Source organism: Malaya genurostris, chromosome 1 (assembly GCF_030247185.1).
Source record: "Malaya genurostris strain Urasoe2022 chromosome 1, Malgen_1.1, whole genome shotgun sequence".
Classification (NCBI taxonomy): domain Eukaryota; kingdom Metazoa; phylum Arthropoda; class Insecta; order Diptera; family Culicidae; genus Malaya; species Malaya genurostris.
This window is the reverse complement of record NC_080570.1, coordinates 154,524,152-154,539,311: the sequence shown is the minus strand read 5'-3', so window position 1 is coordinate 154,539,311 and position 15,160 is coordinate 154,524,152. Positions and strand designations below refer to the sequence as shown.

General features: G+C 40.2%; 1 protein-coding gene across 1 annotated transcript in view; it reads left to right on the top strand.

The window, feature by feature from the left end:
• LOC131426257 (death-associated protein kinase related) overlaps positions 1–14,933 on the top strand; it is a 243,066-nt gene extending 228,133 nt beyond the window's left edge. The window contains exons 2-5 of the mRNA XM_058588857.1: positions 6,971–7,183; positions 7,251–7,426; positions 7,497–7,815; positions 7,873–14,933. Of these exons, the coding sequence (XP_058444840.1) occupies positions 6,971–7,183; positions 7,251–7,426; positions 7,497–7,815; positions 7,873–8,818 (1,654 nt within the window). The 3' untranslated portion in view covers positions 8,819–14,933. The remainder of the gene's footprint in view (positions 1–6,970; positions 7,184–7,250; positions 7,427–7,496; positions 7,816–7,872) is intronic.
• The last annotated feature ends 227 nt before the right edge of the window (positions 14,934–15,160 follow it).

Sequence of the window (15,160 nt, the reverse complement as noted above, 5' to 3'; positions counted from 1 at the left end):
TCTCTGACATTACCAATCCTCTTTTTTTCTAAATACGTTTTTTCGTATAAGCATACTAATTTTTCCATACGTTTAGTTTCGCCAAAGCCCGAACCAATCGCTCTCAAATACGTAATTCATAAGATGAAATTAATACACTTTAAAGAGGAACTGTGCAAAGTTTAGTTAGTTTATGACCAATGAGAGAAAAGTTACCGACAGTCAGTTTTTTTTGCTCTTCAGTAAAAGAACGGTTACCTACTATCAAAATATCACATCTCAAATTTTTTTTTCAATTATGTCAGTAAACATCAACCACAATAAATGCGAAATCCTACGTAAAACCAATTTATTAAATGAGGCCAATGCACAAAACAGTTTTTCGGCGTAAAAAAGGCGTACCAAAGCAAACAAACGGCTCCCGGTTCCACCGTTGGTAACACAAGAAACCGGGCACCATTTTTGACCAGTCGTCAGTCGTCAAGTCTAGCTGTCAAGAAAATTAACTTGTTGGTACACAAGCAAAACCGCCTCCTCGCCGCATGTCTGTTGAACTGTTGCGATTGCCATCACGCGTGCAGACACTTCACAATCGGAGATCAAATCGGTTCAACCGTTTTTGTAAGACCACCTCCAGCCCTCATCCAACGAACCAACCAACCGACCAACCGAGTCGCGAACTTTGTCGCAAGTTTGCCAAAATCGGAGTCTGAATCGAGTGGAGAGTTGATAGACGATAGGCGACTTAAAGTGTTTCTTCACCGGGGTTTTTTTTTTGCTCTGCTTCGAATGATTTAGTGAATGAACGTCCCAATCTATGAATGGAATGGAATGGATGACGATGATTACACGACCGGTGCGTAACGAAACTGGATCGACGTAGATGGACCTGAAGGCGACCTCTTTTAGATGGCCTTTTTTAAAGTTGCAGTGTGGGTGCTGTGTCGCGGAGTTTTACCACCTTCGTCAAACCACTAAATCGCGACTTAGTTTCGTTTTGATTCGACAATAGCTGAATGGTGTGCGACCCAACCCGATCCAAAGGGAAAGTCCATGCGATGTCATCATGTTAGGTTCAATCAGAACCGTTCAGACTGAAGACGAATGGACGGACGGACGGAATTAAGCCGTCAGTCAACTTTAGTCGATTCACAACGCAGGATCAGCTTATAGTTTTTTGGGCATCGGACAGTTCTTCTACACCGGCGGCTTGACACTGATCTTAATCGTTCGCTGGGAAGGATTGGCGTTTGTTGACCGATTTGGTTTCGTTAATTCGTGTTTTTTTTCGGACAGGGGGACCCCAACTTTCCAACCGAACGTGACTTAACGTGTTCAGGTGTTTCTTTTTTTTTTTTTTTTTTTTTGGTAATCGAAGTTGTGACTCGAAATGTCACGGTTGTTCGAATGGAGGGAACTGCTGTGTGGACACCGGAATCGGTCTAATCTAATCAAATCAATCTCTTCTTCCAAGTATGTTGTAAGGTGGTTTTCATCACTCACCGGAATCGTCTAGGCGGCACACACCATTCTTGTCCTCCTCGTCTCTCTGACCTTCTCAAGCGTCGGTGCTGCGTGTACTTCCGCATCGTGTTCTGTCCGGCCAATGCAGTCTTCTCGTTATTATTGTAGAGGAGGTGATTTACGCCGATGGGGTCATTAAAAACAATTTGTTGGATCCACACATTGGAACACGGTAAACACAAACAACACGTGCAGGATCAGAAGAGTAGGATGAAGAAAGAAGTAAATAAAAGCAGTAGTACTCGTGAAGAAAAAGAAGACGCAGAAAAAGAAGAAGACGATGCCCAAAGCCGAACCGACCGGCGGATGATTATTGTGTATACATTAGTTCAGCATTTCGAGAAAAGCGTCCACGTCCACCGTGATCCATCTTCGGCCAACCCCGACCGCAGCAGCATCGCATCTCCGGACACGCTTCTATGAATGAATCAACAGCTTTTTCTGTGAATGAAATTGGCTTTTACTATAAACACACACACTCACACAGTCCGCTACGAATTGGTGCGTGATTCGGCGCTCTGCTTCCTCTTTTTTTGTTTGTTTTTGATTCACTGCTGATAGCAGCCTGTCTGATGGTGCAGCAGCGAATGTCTTCGGGCACTCGGCAGAACATGCAGTGACATCTGGTGGTCGATGGACGAAGGTTCGGTTTGTCGTTCCACCTGAAGGTATCGCTGTGATTAAATATTGTTATTACTGATAAATCGCCTATCGAGATTTGAGCAGCTGAGATCAGTAATTTGAAAATTTTGAATAATATATATTTCAGAAACGGTGGATCCGATCGATTTAGTATCTTCTACAATGTTTTAAGTAATTATAACAACTATATAAAAAATAGTACTTTTGAAATAATAATACTGTGTTTTTGAATTTTCTTTTCTGAGTGAGATCCCAACAAAGGTCAAAAGCAGCCTATAGTTATAAACGCTGACCCTTTTTTGTTTGAGGCAAAGTTTGTGAAAATCGACTTAGCTGTTTCGGAGAAAATGAAGAGAGTTCCGTTTTTGAGTGTACGACTACTATTTCCGGTACACGGAGAACCCGCAGATCACAAAATTACAATATTGTATTTGTTGAAAGTGCATCTGTAGCATTAGGATTATCATTCTTGAGAACGGAATTAAAGAAAGCTCTTCCAGCGAGCCATTCTTCAAGTAGAGACAGTATCTCAATGCCTTGTGAACATTTTGCTTGTGTGTTCCCTCTTAAAAACTTTAATCTTTTGTTGCATTTCTGTATCATCTGTGTTAAAAACTTTTTTAGAAAGTATGGACGCAACCAAAAACCGCTGCCATTTCGCAATGGTTCAGAATCTGTCAATTTTTATGGCTGCGTCCTGTTGTTTACACTCTTCTCTAGCCACTTGTGCAGTTGTTTATTCGTTTTCATTAGTTTGTTTCGAAATGCGTGGACTTTCAGCAGAACAACGTCGAAAAATTGTGTACAAATGGTGCACAGAACGCGGACTGTCACTGAGAAAGATAGCAAAAATGGAAGGAGTAAGTGAAAAAGCCGTGCGAAATGCAATCAGGAAGTTCGGTTAGGATAACACCTTCGAGGATAAACCGAAAACGGATCGAACGAAAGATCCTGCTAACCCTCAGTTGGATAAACGTATACTGAAGGCGTTCGAGCAAAAGAAGGAGGTTTCAGTTCGGGATGTGGCCAAATAAGTGGGCACTTCGAAGTCAAATGTTCTTCGTGCTAAAGAACGTTTGAATCTTCGAACCTATAAGAAGCAGAAACAACCAAAACGTAGTCCGAAACAAGATGCATCGATCAGGCCGTGGGTTCGAAAGCTGTACAATACGATTCTTGCTGGAAATTTGAACTGCATAATCATGGACGACGAAACCTACGTGAAACTCGATTACAAATCCTTGCCGGGACCACAACATTATACGGTGCGAGAAGGGCAAGTGTTAAACCAGTCCGAGACATCGATTTAAGTCGAAAAATTTGGTAAGAAAGCTATGGTCTGGCAAGCAATTTGTAGCTGCGGTAAGATTTCGAAACCCTTCATCACCACTGCTTCAATGAACAGCGAAATATACATCAAGGAATGTTTACAAAAACGACTTCTACCCAGGATTCGAAGCCACAAGGATCCTGTTGTCTTCTGGCCAGATCTTGCTTCTTGTCACTGCTCGAAATCAACGGTAGAATGGTATACTACCAAAAATGTCACTTTCGTCCCAAAAGATATGAATCCACCAAATTGCCCACAAATTCGACCAATTGAGGAGTTTTGGGCATTAACGAAGGCACATCTTAGGAAACATGGCTCGGCAGCCGAAACCATTCAACAGTTCGAAAAAGATTGGAAAAAAGTGTCAAAACTTGTCGCCAAGAAGTCTGTACGGAATTTAATGAGGAACGTTCACAAGAAGGTGCGCCAGCTAGTCTACAATGGCTAAGTAGCAAATGTTGAGAATAATATTCTGTTGTTGTAGTCTAATATTATCAGTATATCGAATAAATTTTGAATATCTAACACTTGTGAATTATTTACAGCGGAATCAAAGTGCGTCCATACTTTCTGGAACAGTCTTTACATACAGGGCTTTTTGTGGAAGCACGCGCTATCCCCTCAGGTCATCATTTTTAAGCTTATCATACTTATCAATTCGTAAATGACTTTGATCATCAACTAGCCAGACCAAGAAATCGGAATAATGTTGATATCAATCTTGATGATTTCCTCTCTGCTTTTGCGTCATCTTCCATACGGAAGTTGGGATTTTTAATATCCAAATTTGGAAGCTGCTTAAAAATTTGTAAACTAATTAAAAGTTCTGATATTCTATTTTATGAAAATATTACGTTTTTAAGGTATGAATGAGTTCAATATTTTCTCTATGAAATATAGTGGAGGAGATACAAAAAATTGTGCATTAGCGTGTCCCTTAGAGAGAAGTGAAAAAATTCCCTGCATACATGCATACACACATACATACATACATACATATACACACATATAAACATCATAACATTGAGTTACTATTTCTATTCTAATAGATTTTTACCGATTACTCGACTTTCAATCAATGAATTATGATAAAATTTAATACAATATCTTTGCTTCGGTTATACCGCAGAAAAAGTAGTTCGAAAATTTTTCAATACTGATATTATAGCGACTCGAAAACTCGAAGCGAATGCTCCTAATTTTATCTCTACTATTGGTCGATCGTTAGTCCTGAGCTGAAACGATGGTCTTTATTACCGTTCTTGCATGCACTTTCTCTTACATTTCACTCATACATCAACTCACCCATCAGACACCCTTGCAAAATAAACTGGATGAACATCGTATGACAACTATCAGTGGTTTGCTCACATGTTCAGTCTATATTATTTTATTCTATTTCACAATAATACATCTGATTCCACGGTATTCTACGGTACACAAACCACCAATAAACGTCAAAGATGAACTTGATTTACCGTTTATCTGCTGCCATCGTGTAAAACCCAATAGGGATGCGTTCATTGCACTTGATTTCCACTTCACACTGATAATAAGGGCCGGTAGTATGAACATGAAACATAAAACAGAGCTCAGTTAAGAAGCCCTACTGGCCTCTCCAACCCCGGATGTTGGAGCGTAATGGAATCAACATTTTATGCCCTAGCACAAAATTTGGCTAACCCCTGAAATAGTCGAAAACACGTTTTCGTTCGGCACGTCAGAAAAGACATTGCAAAACAAAAAGTGTTCTGTAAGTAGCAGAAACTTTACGTCTGCTTAGCGGTTCAAATTGAACTGCCTAGTTTAGCACTAAGAAGTTCAATTTGAACTGCTCTGCACTGATGAGTCAAAGACGAAACGTAAAAATAATAATCTTATTCAATTCATTCCATGTCTTATTCATTTAATTCAATAATGAAGCTAAAAACTGTAACACATATCTTTAACAAATTGTAACGCAACTTGATTGTATCTGATGATGTTTTCAATACCGTCGAGCCCGTCAACCACGGGAGGGAATTTTCGAGAGTCGCACTTGTTAATGATCTCTTATTGTGTAATTATATCTACAATAGCAGTCCCGGAGAGCTTCGTCCCTCCCAAAATTCATATCTGGATTCAAATAATATCCTATAATGATGAATTCTAAATTTTGTTTATTTGGGGCCCATGAAAAATTGAGCGTGTGGTTTGTGAATGCTAGTCCAGCACGTGGATCAAGTAGGCTCAGTAAAATAGTCACACCACACATTTCGTTGCGTACCAAACGATTTTATTAACAATCTAGTATTCATATTTTGCTCTAAAGTTGGCGAGCATTGCACAACTCGATACGCGTCAAGCAATTATCGAAGATCTAGCATGCATTGAGTGGAAAATTTCCAATTGCATGCAAAACTATTTTCTAGATTTTCTTCACTTTGTCGATGGATTTGTCGAATATTTTCAAACTTTAACCGCCGGGCCATCCCTTACCCATATCCGATTTAGCTCAAATTTTCCATGGAGACTTTTTCCGAGGTGCTTAAACGGTTAAGCTGTACGAAATCAGAGGTGATCCCATCTCCGAGAAAATTGCGCGATAAAAAAACAATTCGTTTTGTCGGTTACGTCACTTATACTATCATATCTTCGGAACGAGATGACATAGCCATTTGATTTAATTTCACACACATACACATACACACACAAACATTGCCCGATCTTGTCGAACTGAGTCGAATGGTATATACACTATGGGTCTCCAAGGCTCCGTTCGAAAGTCGGTTTCTCCAGCAATTCTAAGAAAGGTTTCTTGGAGAAAGACAAAAACGATATTTCCTTCCTCATTTTTTTGTTTGAACAATTCATTCTCTAATTCTCGATAAAACGTTCATGCAAAAATAAATCCGCTTGATTTTTTTTTCGATTATAAAATAAGCGGATTGTGCGGAACAATTTCATTCGTTTACTCTTGGTTCGTTTAATATTTTTAAAGTATATTTTGCGTTTGCTTGGGAGGTTTAAGTGGAACTACTTAATGGTAATGGCAGCCCCATTTGAACTGCTAATGCTCTGATGAGACGAAAACGGAACGTGAAGAAAATGAAAGTATTTGAGATTTTTTTCAATTCCATTGCGACAAACCAACAATTGTAAACATTCAAGAATTTTTTATTCCACAACAGTTTCAACATTGTATCATCAGTGCAGTAGCAATGCATTGCTGGTGCAACTTAACAGTGCAACATAAACAATCAAAACCGGGGTAAAATGAAGCGAAATAATAATGCTAAGAGAATAATGTTTATGCAATATGAAATTCAAGTTTCAAGACTTTTTCTATTTGAAAATTTCGAAACCCTAAGAGTTTTAGCATTCTTAGCTTAAAAAAAATAATGATCTAGCAAGAAATCTGTAGTACATCAAACTTAGTATCCCACAATCTTATCAACTCCAAACTCCAAACCAACTAACGTCGTTCTTTTCTTTTTCATTTCTCCCCATTCGCAGAGGAAAGTACGGCATCGTGCGGCGAGCGGTCGACAAGAAAACTGGCGTCAACTACGCTGCCAAGTTTCTGCGCCGACGGCGCCGTGGCCAGTGCTGTGCCAAGGAAATCAATCACGAAATAGCAGTGCTGATGCTGTGCGCCAACTCACATCACATCGTGCGGTTGCACGCGGTTCACGAGACCCGCTCGGAGACGGCACTGATTCTGGAACTGTGAGTATTGACTATGGAGGACATTATTTCGTACTGACTCTTCTTTGTTTTTTTTTTTGGTTTTCAGCGCTACCGGTGGCGAACTACAGACACTAATCGACAGCAAAGGGCAGCTTTCGGAGGCGAAAACACGGACCTGTATGCGGGAAATTTTGCGTGCTCTCCATCATCTCCACGAACAGTCCATTGCCCATCTGGACTTGAAACCGCAGAACATTCTGCTCAGTGGAGACGATGTTGAAGGTGAGTTGATCGCGAGAATCGTGTGACACTTGCTAATGTGTGCCGTTTTTTTTTTGTTCGTATTCCACAGAAGGACTCAAACTGTGCGACTTCGGTATCGCGCGTATTGTCGAGGATACGGGCAAGATATACGAGATTCTCGGCACACCGGATTACGTGGCCCCCGAGGTGCTCCACTACGAGCCGCTATCGTTGCGGACCGACATCTGGTCGATCGGGGTGCTGACGTACGTCCTTCTTACCGGATGTTCACCGTTCGGCGGGGACAACAAACAGGAAACGTTCCTTAATATAACCAAATGTTTACTCACCTTCCCGGAGGAACTGTTCGAGGAAGTGTCGATGGATGCGATTGATTTTATCCAGAGTGCGCTTCGAATTAAGCCGAAGTAAGTATCTAACTTTCCTAAATTCGTCTGTTTCTAACTTTATCTGTTTTTTTTTAGGGAGCGCCCTACAGTCATGGAGTGTCTTGAGCACCGATGGTTAAAGGAAGACAGTTTAAGCTTTGCCAGTGAATTGTTGGCTGCCTCCGTTGTAGTAAAACTACAATCAGACCCCACGGAACAAGCCCGGTCCTGCCCAGCAATCACTTCGGTTGTAGAAGAAACGACTTTACCCGAAGAGCAAGTGGTCGAAGTGGTGTATATCAACGGTCATAGTCACAGTAACGGTACTGGCAGTTCCGAGGAACCCGTTGTCAATGGCGAGCAACCGAAACAAACAGCCGAGGAAGAGTTGGATGATGAAGCGGAAACGAACAAGGAAAACGTTCTAGTACAAAGTGCAGCTCAACAGCAGCAACCGTTGGCCAGTGTGGTGGAGATTGTCAGTGTTTCGTTGTTTCCGGACGCACCAACCACTCCGAAAGTCAGTCGAAAGGCGCCCCCTTCCGAGCAGCAACAGAATGGTCAGCTGATTCACCACAACCACCAGAATGGCCATCATCACCATCACCTACACCATCACAGTCATCATCACAACAACGTGGTCATGGTGAGTAGTAGTAGGCAAACGTGCAACGGTACGGCTACTAGCAACGTGACATCGTTGACGGCGACGACGACGACACCATCGATGCCGGCAGTAGCTTCGACAACAACAAGCTCCCCATCAGTAGTCAAAGCATACGTACAAAAGTTCCAGCAACAACAACAACAACAACAACAACAGCAACAACAGCAGCAGCATCAGCACCAGGAATCCGCAACGGCAACGGTGATGCTTCCGATGGAAAACGGTTTCTGTGCTGCAGCGGCCGCAACTCTGTGTTGCCTGAAGTGTGGCGAAGAAACGGGCACCGGAGCGACAGCAGCCGGATTGGCAGTGGCCGTAGCCACCGTTGCCAGCCGGAAGACGCTTCAGTGCGGTGACAAGGGTATCATCTGCTGAGAACCGGTTCCCGGCGGGAGGCCACTTACTGTCACCGGTGGCCGCAGCTGGAAGAGCTAGTAGCAGTAGTAGTAGTGTTTGTTGTTGGTTAGAAAGGGGTGTTGTCGTCCCCTATTCTCAAACACCTTTTTGTTTTTGATTTTCCCCGGTTGATTGACAATAAGGTTTGGGGACGCTTGATGCGTTACCCGGAAGGACTTGTACTTGTACTTAAATCGAACCCAACGGTTGAACCAGCCAACAGTTGCCGGAAGATACTACATGATAAGTGAGAAACAGCAACAACGCGTGAGTGCGAATGGGTTTCTCTAGGCCAAATTCTACTCGGTATTCGACCTGTACATACGTTGTGCTTATCAGAAGAACAAAAAGCGATCGCGAGCTCTTTTTTTTAGGGTGTAAGAAAGTGGTTCGCTACTATAATCATTATTTGTTCTATTTTTGTTTTGCTAAGAGAAGATTTATATTGAATTTGATTCAGGTTCAGCCACGGTTTCAAAACTAGCCCTAAACAACGAGAGAACTGGATATCTCTGTTCCGAAACAATATGTAATTGAAAAAAACATGCCTAGAAAAGAACAGTTTGCAGTGAAACAGCGAGTTGTAGTTGAATAGTATTAATGATTTCTATTTTTTTTACGATCATGGAATTTGTGTAACAATAAATTTGTTATTTTTTTCTCTACTAGACAGCTCAAACTATTCTGGTGGAATTATATGTGAGTGGAGTGAGAGGAAAAATCGGTCGAATAGAGTAGGCAGAAATATCAAAGCTATTTTCGACTATTGATCATGTATTAGCAGACGTTGGAGTCACACAGTTTTTGATTCATTCATGGTGAAATCTGGAAATGATTTTCAAGTGCGAAACATTGATGATGGTGTATGCTCTTATTTTTGGAAGTTTTGTCATACGATAAAATTCCATTCCCTTTAGTGGGAACCGAATGTAGCACACACTTCCGATCACTCTGTTGCAGCAAACTTCACACTGTAAAGCTTGCTTCAGATAGAATTGGAACAAAGACAATTGCCTGTATTTCAGTTATTTATTATTGAATTCAAGATCTTTTTTATACAAATGTAGCGTTTTCTTTACACTTTTAAGAAAAAATACGGATAAAATTATTCGTCACGGTTTCGAAGGAATTCTCGAATTTTTCCTGTAACACGGCTCATTGGGCGGCGCACACCTTCTTCGTCCATCGTTTTAACCATCTTATTCCACCAGGTCGTCATCTGATTGATGTCTTTGACAACCTTTCCCTTTGCCTTGAGTCTCATTTTCATGATTGCCCAGTATTTCTCAATAGGGCGGAACTGGGGACAATTGGGTGGGTTAAGGTTTTTCGGAACAAACTGGACCCCTTCTTCTGCATACCATTCTTGAACGACTTTGCTGTGATGACAGCTTTCCAAATCTGGCCAAAACATTACGGGATGGTCGTGGGATCGAATGAACGGCAAAACTCGTTTTTGGAGACACTCTTTTTGGTATAGTTCCGATGTCATTGTTTATTTGTAACGAAAACTTTCGTTTTTTTTGCCACAGCTGCAAATGCCCTGCTAAATTATAAATTTTCTTGCAAATTTGTCGGTAAAAACAAATTTAAATTTGGCTGGAACATCCCCCCGAGCTGTTGCCAAGTAAAATTTTTGATCTGGGATTTACCCGAAGTCAGCCTCAGAGATGTCTATCTCCTCTGTGTGACGAAGAGCAAGCAAAATTTCTCCCCTCGCACTGACAACTTCAACGAGAGCTCTTCTCTTTCACATTTATACACCACTGTTGTGTAAGTGTGCACGCATCATGAGTGCGTTTGTTTATTTCCTTTTACCTCTTCCACTGAATCGCACCAAAGTGCTAGAGCATTAGCTAATAAATTCTCTGAGGTGGATGCAGATACTTTCACAGAGGTGTACACGCCGGTGAGCACTCTGCTGTATGGTTTTCGTAGATGAAGCGTGGACACGCAAAATCAGCAAAATAAAACAATTTATCGTAAAATTTTCGGTTTTCCTTGCAAATTTTTCATAGCAAGGCCAGATCTACTCTCTATTAATTGAAGTTCACAGAAGTGTTCGCTCACAATCACGCGCCAGTGGTCACTTGGGTGTATTTAGACGAGAGCGCGTGTGAGCGATTCATGCGAAGAGAATGTGTTTCACTCGCGCCAGCTGCTTTAACCACAAGCACACACTCAAATGCTGTCTATTCGACACTGAGAAGAAGTGCGCTTTCCTCTTTGTGCGGAGCTTCGTTTTTTTCATCCTCGGTGTGGCAGAAATCTGACTCTAGCGTTTATCACTCTGGTGGAATGCCATCTCTGGTCAGCCTTGACATAGGTTTCATCGTCCATCAGAAGACACCCGTCGAACTTGGTCAGCACCTGGTCATATTGTTTCCGAGGACGAATTTTGACCACACTATTCTGTTTTATGATCCCATTTGGCTGTTTGCTAACTCGATACAACTTGATTCCTTCCCGGAGTCGAGTTCTCCTCACGGTACTATGGGCAGCACCGAATTTTCTGACCAAAGCACGGTCCGACAGATTAGGATTCCTCTTAATCGTATTCAAAATCTTACCACGCAGTTTCCGCTCGACAGTTCCAATCCGGCTATTGGCTTGAGGCTTCGAATCGTCGTCAATGTTTCCTTATACCGTTTGATAACGCGCCTTACGGTATTGCTGGGAAATTTCAGCTGTTTAGCTAGCCTAGATGCAGACCACAATGGATTTTCAAAATAACTGTGCACAATTTTTTCCCATCTTTCGGCTTTCATGTTGATTGTTTACTAAGTACAGTTGATTTGCGGAATGTCAAAAATCATACGTGAAGCTGACAAAATTCCCGACACGTGGGCGCCAAGAACTTCCAAATCCGTCCACCAAGAGCGCCACAATATGAGCAAAAGTTTGTTCCAATTCTAAATGAAGCAAGCTTTATTGATCTGGATTCCGAACCTGAATTTTGCAACTGAATTCTGAGTCTGTTCCCGGTTACGAAGGTTTCGAATCCAAGTTTTTTAGTACAGTTCCACTTTCTGATCCAGGTCCACAATTTAGGATCTGGTGTACTGCCGTTCTACGTATAATTGTGCCATATTCTACACACTTAAATTTTTTAGCTGAGTCTCGGCAAAAAAATGCCGAGATTCGCACAGCCGAGTAATCAGCAATCATCTCGGCAAAAATAAAATTACTGAGCGTCTCGGCACCCTCAAATTTGACAAACGTCAAATATTGCCGAAATCGTCAGCATAAGATTTACTGTTTGCTCAGTGAAACGTTCACTGAATATTCGGCAATCCAATAAAACGAAAAAATGAAAAAATTAATTACAGAATCATCAGTAATTAAAAATCTAGTCAATTAATTTTGTTTGTAATTTCTCAACATTATAAACACGCCATTGGGGATCAAAAATTCATTTTACTAACACTAAAAGGAGGCTTATGAATTTGTTGCCAGTAGTGCTTAAAGCCTCTACCTGAAAACATGTAGCATAAAAAACAGCGGCGTTTCCAGATGCGACAACCTTGAGTCGAGCTGGAAATATGAAAATAAAAATATATATTGATTTTTGGCTTACAAAAATGTTCAATATTTAATGATGCATATACGGTATTGTTCAAAAAATAAACTTACTTTGATCTATTGAATTATTCCATGCATTGGGTTATTTTTTCGCATATCCCCCAAAGTTTTGTCTCGAGGACGCCTTGAGCCCCGTGTTGGGTGTTTTTCCCTTATAATCGCGAGTGCTCTGATAAAGTCGCTTTTTAGAAAAGCGAAACATGTCACTATATTTATTCAATATTTTTACTTGCATGTGGTTCCACGCTTCTTCGAAGATTATCCATTTTTTCACTCGAGAATTTCATCAGAAAATAATCGCACAATGCGAAGCGAAAATGTAACGCGGCAATAAATGACAGCTGTCGTGCTGAATCTCGGCAACAGCTAGCGCATATTCCGAAATCTCGGCAAACGTCTCTGCTGATGTCGGCATATCTGTTGTTTACTGATAAATTCAGCAAGCAATTATGCCAAATTTCGGCAAAGTGAAGCATTTTACCGAAATATCAGTGAATGCATTTAACGAAGTTCAGAAACATGCGTATTGATTACTGAGCAATCAGCAAATTTACGTGTTGCTGATCAATTTCGGCATTTTATTATGCCGAGCTCAAGAAATGGTTTTAAGTGTGTATAGGATTAGGATATAGGGATATATGATTCCTGTATGTATAAGACAGTTATGCGTAGAACGGCAGTGTAGATAAATAAATAATGGCAAAACGAACTCAATAGTTGTAAACATCGGATAAATTCCATTCCATTTTAGAACCATAAAAAACAATCCCCAAAACAATGCACTTTTCCTCTGCAAAAAGAAAACTACTGTAACATTGTTTGTTGTAATATATACACTCTTACCAGTCTCTACCTAATTTTGGGTAGAAACCTAAAGTGCATTTCCGCATTTCTCCATAGTAACGAGTGATGACCTCAATATTTGGGTAAATGCAAGATTACCCAAAGCGTTTTCAGGGCAACTTTGGCAATGTTCGCTACGATTTGAATTCCAAAGTTTGAGTAGATAATGATTTAGTTTCTACCCATTATGAGCTCATAAAGAAAAATCAGTTATTTATCTAAAATGTGGGTGGTACCCACATTTTTCCTACTTAATTTTGGGTAGTTCATAGAAAAGTTCGAGAAAATGAGCAGAAGTTCGTTGCTTACTGTTAGTTTTTGAAGGGAATGAGATCAATTTAAAGGAAAAAGTTTCATGATAGGATAGTAGAGAAAGTGAACAAAATTGTTCGTAACAAGGAAAAACATAGAAAAAAAGTAGTCATGGAGTGAAGATGAAGTGTTGCCAAAATCTAAAAAAAAAAAATACAAAAACCAACACAATTTATGAACAAGCAAAAACTGAAAAAAACACTAGCCATCAGTTCATTGTTTTCGCAAAAAAACTAGACTTGGCTTCGAATTGAAAATCTGTTTATCCAGAAGAAAAATGAATCAAACAATCGACCCCCGACAAAAAGCAGACGACTCAAGCTTCGTTCAAGCATTGATAAAAAGAAACAAAGCATTTAGATAGAGCCATTGCATATCGAATTAGTAGCAAACAGTAGAATAGAACGAAACTAGGTAAATTATTCAAAGATTATTCAAATCGCCGAACTCTTATCCGAAAGCAACTGGAAAAGCAATACTCCACGACATACCGCCTCCCCCCTCTGCCTTAGCTTATCGCTGTTTGAGAAATGCAAATGCAAAATAAACATAGTAGAGTTTAAATCCGTGTTATCCGGCTTAAAATGGAATTGAAAAAAATAGAATCAACGAACCGTTGTTTAGGAAATTTTTCCGTTAATAGGCATTGTTGAGTGAAGTTTGGAATTGGTCCATTCTTTGTGACTGGATGGTGGACAGTGAGTGTTTATGTGTGTGCGTGTGTGTTATTTGTATATTTCATGTTTGTGAGTGTGAAATTCGGGAATTGACGATAGCTTTTAAATTAATATGTTTTAGAATAAACAAAAATATGTAATCTTAACTAGTTCCTAAGTTTTACCAACTCTCACAAACGGTTTTTTAACTTATTTTGTCGTCTACACTTCTGAGCAGCGAACATGCGAACAAACTTCAATGTAAAACTATGACTATCGATTGTAATCTTACTTAGTTAGATGAATTTCCTTTTCTTCTATTGATACGCCTGCGTTGTACATATACAAAACAAAAAAACTAAGAAAGCAGTAGCAGTCTACGTCTACTTTCTAGCTATTTAAGCAAAACTCCAGTCGTTAGTTTTTTAAAGTCCCCTCATTTTCTCTTGAACTCTTATTTTAACCTTAATTTTGTGTTAAGTGACGATTCCCGGTGTTCCCGCATTTAACGGATTTGCACTGCGTCGGATTCTGTTGTGACAAAATATTAATAAATAAATAAATAAATAAACAAGTTGAATTGAAGGTGTGATATGTCGGTGACAAGTGGATGTTATGAAACAGAATAAGGTATAAAACGTATCGCGCAGTCATCCGAGAATCGATAGGAACGAAAATATCAGTGTACATTCTGGAAAATAGGTGTCTGTCTGGTCTGTTAATTGCAACTAAAACAACCGAAATGATCCAAAAAAATATGATTGGGATTTCAACAAACGATCAATTGCTCACAAAAAAGTAAACTCTAAAATGGCATACATTCCAAAATATTCAGAAAAAGTGCGACAATCTACCTTGAGTCAGTTTTAGGTTTTCCAAGGGAATTCAAAAAGTAAACGGATTTACAATCGAATCACCGACAAAAATT